This window comes from Ziziphus jujuba, chromosome 4, assembly GCF_031755915.1.
Source record: "Ziziphus jujuba cultivar Dongzao chromosome 4, ASM3175591v1".
In the NCBI taxonomy this organism is placed as follows: domain Eukaryota; kingdom Viridiplantae; phylum Streptophyta; class Magnoliopsida; order Rosales; family Rhamnaceae; genus Ziziphus; species Ziziphus jujuba.
Genome location: NC_083382.1, coordinates 33,729,341 through 33,737,954, shown reverse-complemented (window position 1 = coordinate 33,737,954; position 8,614 = coordinate 33,729,341). Strand labels below are relative to the sequence as shown.

At 35.7% G+C, this 8,614-nt stretch overlaps 1 protein-coding gene across 1 annotated transcript; it reads left to right on the top strand.

The window, feature by feature from the left end:
- The first annotated feature begins 4,006 nt into the window (after positions 1–4,006).
- Positions 4,007–6,668, top strand: LOC107415024 (malate synthase). Its single transcript, XM_016023279.4, has 4 exons — positions 4,007–4,773; positions 4,870–5,195; positions 5,341–5,671; positions 5,747–6,668. Exons 1-4 carry the CDS (start codon positions 4,357–4,359, stop codon positions 6,416–6,418), a joined length of 1,746 nt encoding a protein of 581 aa, XP_015878765.1. The 5' UTR covers positions 4,007–4,356; the 3' UTR covers positions 6,419–6,668.
- Positions 6,669–8,614: the final 1,946 nt, after the last annotated feature.

Here is an 8,614-nt window from a genome sequence, read left to right as displayed (position 1 = left end):
CGACCTATGTATAGAGATTAACAATTCTACTTGTTTTTTGGTAGTCTAGTTGGACGTCAAAGTTGCCCATTGTCCAAATTTGATCACGCAAAATCTAATTGGCTTTTTTAGATCACCACACATGGTAGTTAATATGCACATAGTCTTTGACAGTGTTGTTAGGAAATTGTGTTGTGTGGCACACAATTACAGCTGAAGTCGAAATCATAAAAATAAGAAATTTGCGTGTAAAATATGCAAATAAAAATACATACAAAATAATTGATAATTGTAAAAGAATTTTATTATAGCAAAAATATATAATAATTTTTCTCTAAAATAAAGAAATCACAATTGACAATATCCTTTCTCTTTTAATTGGAGAAAAGGAAATATACAAATATTTCGGAATGACTTTTTCTCTCTCTAATACTCTCCTTTTCTCTCTCTATGTTTCTCACAAAATAAAGATATGAATATTTAGGTGAAACCCTTTTAATTTTCTCTTTAATATTCTCCTTCCCGCTCTTTACTTCTCATGCCAAGAAATGGAATTGGCTTCTACATGAAAATGGGATGAACCATTCTTCAAAATGGGATCAGTTTTGCAACGAGCCTAGATGCATATATATAAAGGAGAAGAGGTAGTGGAATTCAAATTGAAATTGAATTCTCTTTTAGTGGAGTTCAACTTGAAATTGATTTCTTTTAAGGTAGTGGAGTTTAAATTGAATTTGTCCTCTATCATGACAATTTAATATTTGCAATCATCTTTATCCCTTAAGTCAACATATGTGGCTTGATTGATAAGGCCAAAAGTGGCTTTACCGTCACATATCTCCTACTTAAAGCTACTTTTGCTATAACTCTTCTATCCTTTCTACTTGCCATTTCATTCCCATGCTCCTCATATTTCTGCTAGGCCAATGGAGGATTTAAAGTCTGATTTTGCATAACATAATGCAGCATTTGAGGTACTTTTCATATAACTCAGGATCCTCTTCACAGCATTCTAATGCTCTCTATTAGGATTCGCCATGTATCGACTAACCGCTCCCACTGATTGTGCAATGTCTGATCTTGTGCATACCATAGAGAACATTAAGTTACCGACAGCTGATGCATACGATACTTGAAACATTTCCATCCTTTTTCTTTCATTGTTAGGGCTCATCCTTAAGGATAACTTAAAATTAATAGGAAGAGGGGTAAGAATTGGTTTACAATTTTGTATGTTGAAACACTGCCAAATTATTTTCTTCAAATAATTCTTCTGAGAAAGCCAAATCTTCCTATTATTTTTGTCTCGGTAAATTTGCATCCCTAGAATCTTGTTTGCCAATCCTAAGTCCTTCATTTCAAACTCCCTAGCCAACTATGCCTTCAAGTCTTTAATGCGATCTTTGTTGGGGCCTGCTACCAATATGTCGTCAACATATAACAACAAAATAATGAAATCACCATCACCAAATCTCTTATCCTAGTAAGCACAAGGATCTAAACTAAGTTTCTTGTATCCAAGGCTTATGATGAAGGAATCAAATCTCTTATACCAACATCTCGGCGCCTGTTTGAGTCCATATAGAGATTTATTCAACCTGCAAACTAAGTTATCCTCTCCTTTTTTTTTTCAAAAACCTCCTGGTTGGAGTATATAAATATCTTCTTCAAGTTTTTCCTGAAGAAATGTAGTTTTCACATCTCTGTTGATTATTATCTTGTGGGCAGTGGGATCCTACAGGCGATACCCTTTAACTCCATCAACATACTCTAAGAAAATACACTTTCTGGATTTTGGATCTAGCTTTGATGTTTCTTGGGTGTTGTACATAACAAAAGCAGGACTTCCAAATATATGTAAGCGAGAATAATCAGCTGGTTTACAAATTCACATCTCCATCGACGTTTTCAAATTAATTGTGGTTGATGGTGACCGATTGATCATATAGCAGGCAGTCTTAACTGCTTCTGTCAAAATGACTTGGCCATCCCCGCAGTTCTCAACATCGCTCTTGTCCTTTCCTACAAGGTTCTGTTCATTCGCTCTGCTACTCCATTTTGCTGTAGAGTGTGAACTGCCTCTTGATACCTTATAGTTGACAAAAGTTATCAAATTTTTCACTAGTATATTCTCATCCATTGTCCGTCCTCAAATACTTGATCTTCTTCTCATATTCAAGTTCCACCTGCACTTTGAATATTTTGAAAACTGGAAATACATCCGTTTTCCTTTTAATTGGATACACCCAACATCTCCTAGAGTAATCAATAAAAGATACAAAATATCTTGCACCTCCTAGGGACAGAACTGGTGCTTGTCAAACATCGGAGTGGATCAACTCTAAGATAGCTTTGCTTCTAGTATTAAATTGCTAAAGTTTAATCTATGCTGCTTACTAATAACACAACGCTTACAAAATGGTAATGAAACCTTTTTGAGCCCTAGAATAAGCTTTTGTTCAGCAAGAATCTTCAAACCTCATTCAACATGTGGCCAAGCTTACTATGCCACATCATCATTGATTCTTCTGCAGAACTTGCCGATGTCGTAGATGCTTCTCCTCCTTGTTGTGTTTCTCCTCTAAGCAGGTACAGATTTGTAGCTATCTTTTTTGCTTTCATCATCACAAGCGCACCTTGAATTATTTTCATGATCCCATCTTAAATAAACGTTTTACACCCATTATTATCTAATTGTCCCAAAGACAATAGATTTTTGTTCAGGCCTCATACAATTTTGTCAAAGTGTCCTATATTTCTTTTGTAGTTTTTTTCTCTGCCACAATTTACAATACTTCATCGGCAAGTGCTAGATGCAAATTAACAATAGCATTGCCAACCATCTCCTACCACTTGCCGTTGTCAACGATCTCTATGGGCGTTTCTTTAATTGCTGCAAAGCAGTTATCTTTTCTTAAAACTACTTTTATTCACATTTACCACAATGAGAAATTATTGCCATTGAGGTTTTCTATTTTGTACTTCACCGCCATTGTTGAAGATACCTATGAACCTGGCTCTGATACTATTATTGGGAAATTGTGTTGTGTGGCACACAATTATAGCTGAAATCGAAATTATAAAAATAAAAAATTTACATGTAAAATACTCAAATAAAAATATACACAAAGTAATTGGCAATTATAGAAAGACTTTATTATAGCAAAAGCATATAATAATTTCTCTCTAAAATAAAGAGAGAATAATTGACAATACACTCTCTCTTATAATAGAAGAAAAATACATTCTCTCTAACAAAGGAAAGACACAAGTATTTAAGAAAAACTCTTTTTCTCTCTCTAATACTCTCCTTTTCTCTCTCTCTCTTTCTCACAAAGGAAAAACACAAATATTTAGAAGAAACCTTTTTAATTTTCTCTCTAATATTCTCCTTCTCTCTCTTCACTTCTCATGCCAAGAAATGGAATTGGCTTCTATATGAGAATGTGATGAACCATTCTTCAAAATGGAATCAGTTTTGCAACGAGTCTAGATGCACATCTATAAAGGAGAAAAGACAGTGCAATTTCAAATTGAATTCTCTTTTGGTGGAGTTCAACTTGAAATTGAATTCTTCTAAAATGATGGAGTTAAAATTAAATTTGTCTTCTATGATTATAATTTAATGCTTGCTATCACCACCACAAGTGTTTCCAAAGTTCAATTATAATTTATAAGCAAAAAGTCTACCGTGGTTTTTCTAAGCGAATGTGATGTGAGATGGGGGATTTTTTATTTATTTATTTATTATTATTATTATAATCATTTTTGGCTTCTTTCTTTTAAAAGGATTAAAATGAAAAATAGTTTTCTTATTTCTCATTAACATCACCAAAACCCGTCGCTAATAGATAAAAATAAAAATATGGTGGGATTTACTTTTTGAATTATTATTATTACATAAAAATCTGATAAAGAAAAATAAATCCTTCAACAGCAACAAATTGGCAATTTTCGAAAGGAAATGATGTTGATCGCGCATGGCAGTGGCATATGACATTGATATAAATGGACTCAAGACTTTCCACCATATCCTAAACTATTTTTCAAGTCCCGAGACATAGAAGGCACAATATTCAAAAACCAACTCCCCCTTATCTTCCTCCAATTCATAAACATGATCTTCATTGTTGCGTCACCTTTACGCACATAAAGCCATGCATGTTGCACCGTTTACACATGGTGTGGTATTGGCATAGGTATAGCCCCATGACGATAACGCCCTGCGTGCATATCCCCTCTTGCTTTTCTTCTTCTTCTTCTGTTTTCCTCGATTGATATATAAATATATTCCTCCAGCAAGTTAAATTTACTTATTAGAAGATTGAAGAGATACCCCGGCCCACTAGGTAGAATCTCTAAAGAAATTAACCAAAAATGATGCGCCTAACATACGATAATAATTACCCTGCAGCTGTAAGCAAGAAGAAGAGTACCTGTAATGGTGCAGCACTGGCGTATGATGTTCCTCAAGGAGTGGAAATTCGGGGACGATACGATGAAGAATTCGCCAACAATATTCTTACGAAGGAGGCCTTGCAGTTCGTGGCAGAGTTGCAGAGGGAATTCAGGAATCATGTCAAGTATGCTATGGAGTGTAGGAAGGAAGCAAAAAGGAGGTACAATGAGGGGGCAGTGCCCGGGTTTGACCCGGCTACAAGGTTTATCAGGGAGGCTGACTGGGTGTGTGCTGCTGTCCCACCTGCCGTTGCTGATAGGAAGGTCGAGATTACTGGTCCTGTGGAGCGCAAGATGATTATTAACGCACTCAACTCTGGAGCCAAAGTTTTTATGGTATCTATTGCTACATATTTCCATGCATACAGGTTGGTACATATGTAGGTACTAATTGTGTCTAATTGTTTTACAATTAATGTTATGTTTTGGTAGGCTGATTTTGAAGATGCACTTTCCCCTAGTTGGGACAACCTTATGAGAGGACAAGTTAATCTGAAGGAAGCTGTAGATGGAAGTATAAGCTTCCATGACAAGGCCAGAAACAGGGTTTACAAGCTGAATGACCAAACTGCTAAGCTTTTTGTCCGTCCAAGAGGTTGGCATCTACCCGAGGCTCATATAGTGATTGATGGTGAACCTGCAATCGGTTGCTTTGTGGACTTTGGCCTTTATTTTTACCACAGCTATGCTACTTTCCGTGGGACACAGGGTCAAGGCTTTGGTCCTTTCTTCTATCTTCCCAAGATGGAGCATTCAAGGTTCTAATTTTTTATTTTATTTTTTTAATTCATTGATCAACAAATTAATTAACTAAATTAATTCAAAACATAGCTAGATGTTATTATTATTATTATTATTATTTTAATAAAATAATTAATAATTTTGATCGGAAATTGGGTGCAGGGAAGCTAAAATATGGAACAGTGTGTTTGAGAGGGCAGAGAAGATGGCAGGAATAGAGAAAGGAAGCATCAGGGCAACGGTTCTGATAGAAACACTACCAGCAGTGTTTCAGATGGATGAAATCCTTTATGAGCTGAGAGACCACTCGGTTGGGCTCAACTGTGGAAGATGGGATTACATATTCAGCTACGTCAAGACCTTCCAAGCCCACCCAGATCGTCTCTTACCAGACAGGGTTCAGGTTGGCATGGCTCAGCACTTCATGAAAAGTTATGCGGGTCGCCTCATCTGGACTTGTCATAGGCGCGGCGTGCATGCCATGGGAGGCATGGTGCGTATTATTTGTTTATAATTTTTAACATTTAAATATTGAATCTCTCATACAAATCAAATATAATAACAACAGGCAGCTCAAATTCCTATCAAAGACGACCCAGTGGCAAACGAGGCAGCAATCGATCTGGTGCGCAAGGACAAGCTGAGAGAGGTGAGAGCAGGGCATGACGGAACATGGGCAGCTCACCCGGGGCTCATCCCAACCTGCATCGACGTCTTCACCAATCACTTGGGAAACTCCCCAAATCAGATCCAAGCCGCCAACAGACTAGACGCCGCAAACTTAACGGAAGAGGACCTGTTGCAGAGGCCCAGAGGGGTTCGCACCATGGAAGGCCTGCGCCTCAATACCCGGGTGGGAATCCAGTATTTGGCGGCCTGGCTCGGCGGAGCAGGTTCCGTCCCCCTCTACAACCTGATGGAAGACGCAGCTACGGCCGAGATCAGCAGAGTTCAGAACTGGCAGTGGATCAAGTACGGAGCGGAGCTTGATGGAGATGGGGTCGGCGTGAGAGTGAGCATGGAACTGTTTGGGAGAGTGGTGGAGGAAGAGATGGCCAGGATTCGAACAGAGGTTGGCAAGGACAAGTTCAACAGGGGATTGTACAAGGAGGCTTGCAGCATCTTCACCCGCCAATGCACTGCTCCTGTTCTTGATGATTTTCTCACCCTCGATGCCTATAATCATATTGTGGTGCACCATCCTCATCCCCATCCCCAGGGATTATCCAGCAGGATTTGATAATATTCAATTTTCATATCGTCATCCTAGAAAAACACTTTCATTCCTTCCCCACCACCCCCTGCTTCTTCGCTCTATTCACTCCGGCTGATCAGTTCTGTGCCTTCTATGTTTTGAATTATTAATCATTACTGCTACTCCCCACTACTACCTTTTTTTTTTTTTTTTTTTTTTGTTGTTGCTTGAACCCACTACTACCTTTAATTATAATAAAGTTGGAAAAATAATGATACTCCGTTTTCATTTTCAATTTGTTTATTTTTTACTTTGAGATTGCAGTTCCAAAATGGAAATTTGACTTATCCGTGGCCTCAGGAATGAGACCATTTATACATTTATATTAGATGCTTTTAATATATTATATAACAATTATTCACTGTTGGCCTATTAAGTATGGCATGGACTATTTAATATTTATGGGTATGCAATTTTGTCAGTTTGAAATTCATAAAATTAATCATAAAGTATACATATAAGAATGAAACAACGAGTATAAGTTCTTTATTAGAATTATCACAATCTCTTAATTTGATAGTGCAAGACTAGGAGGAGTTGGTGCAAAATGAATTATACGTAGTAGTTTTGAGAAATTAATAATTATAATTAACCATCAACGTAGAACAAACTGTCGAAAAAACGTAGAACAAACTGTCGAAAAATAAACATTTCCAATTTGTGATCAATATGATTAAAACAGAATGGATTCTTTTTTGGTAAATAAACAAAGTGGGTTCTGGTTTTATTATGATATTCAGACTCTGGATTATAATTTTAAATAGACTATTCATATGAGAAAGTGAGCGGATTGACATAAACAATGGTAATGAAATTAATAAAAATTTCAAAGCAGAAATAATCAAAACTTCGGAGACAATGCTACCAAATATTTAAACACTAGCAACTAATTGACCCTGTAAATTATTGTCATGCGATATATGCAAATTTGCTATAATACACATTTTATGTATTCGTTTCCTATCAAGCAACATGTTGTAAAAGTATTAGAGAATATAATATACGGTTGTGTGATACATGTTTTTTATAATGGGTGTCTTCGCACATTTTGTACAAAATTATATATAGATAGATACATGGAAAGGATTGAATACGTTTTGATTCTGTGATGCATAAAAATAAAAATTGGAATCAAATGCATCATTTGTTTTGTTATTAGAAGGGTTTTACGGCTTTAGCATCTGTGCCCCTCAATTTTTAAGCTCTTGCATTTTGGTTTCTGATTTATTTATTTATTGTTTTGCAATCCTGAAATTAACTTCAATTTTTTTGGCATTTTGGTCATTTAAATCATTCTTTTTGTCCATTTTTTAGTAGCAAATATATAATACACTTATTAGTAGGAAATATATAATACAGTTATTGTCAACAATAAATTAACAAGATTACAATATTAGACGATTTCAAAAAACCGGTGCACGTTGCTATATTCCTCAAACCACTCAAAAAAAAAGATTAAAAAAAAGTGTTAAAGGATCATAGTGTAAAAAATAAAAATAAAAAAAAGGGTTTTTTCGATAAATAGCCACCTTACAACTCCATTTTAGAAAAATAGCAAATTTTTTTTTTAAAAAAAAACTAGCCACCTTGGGACAAAAATACCCTTGATAAAATTGAAAATTACGCAAAAGGTTTTTTTTACACCCTTTCCTTTCTTCCTCTACACAGCCGTTCGTGGGGTTTCTCTAAACTCTTTACATCTCATCGCCTCTCACTCTCATTTTTTTGTATTTTCTCATATCTCAAACTAAAATCAGGTAAAAATTTTATCTTTTTTCTTATTAGATGAAAGTAAGGAAATATGTGTTTTTTTTGTTTTTTCTCTTTCTCTTTTTTCTTGTAAGTTTTATTAGTTTAGGGTTTTTTAAGCTTTTTATTTGATATGGGTATGCAAGAAATTAATTTATGAGATGTTATATATGATTTTAAAGATACTTAGGTGGCATATGGTTTGAAAATGAGAGAAATTTTGTGTAAAACTGAAAAATCGCGAAAAACAGTAAAAACGGAGGAAATTTGGCGAAAAAGATGAATTTCCGCCAATTTCCTCCAGTTTGTCAGTTTTCGCAAAATTTCCGCCAATTTTCCGTCAGTTTTTCGCCAATTTTCCACCAGTTTTCCGCCATTTTTCCACCAGTTTTCTGCCAATTTTCCGCCAGTAGGAAAAAGCTATATTTGGCC

What these genes read in the sequence shown, in the direction of transcription:
- LOC107415024 (XM_016023279.4), top strand. Translation starts at nt 4,357, where the DNA reads ATGATGCGCCTAACATACGATAATAATTACCCTGCAGCTGTAAGCAAG. An exon ending in CTGGAGCCAAAGTTTTTATG is followed by an intron (nt 4,774 to 4,869) that starts GTATCTATTGCT and finishes ATGTTTTGGTAG; the next exon opens with GCTGATTTTGAAGATGCACT. An exon ending in TGCATGCCATGGGAGGCATG is followed by an intron (nt 5,672 to 5,746) that starts GTGCGTATTATT and finishes TAATAACAACAG; the next exon opens with GCAGCTCAAATTCCTATCAA.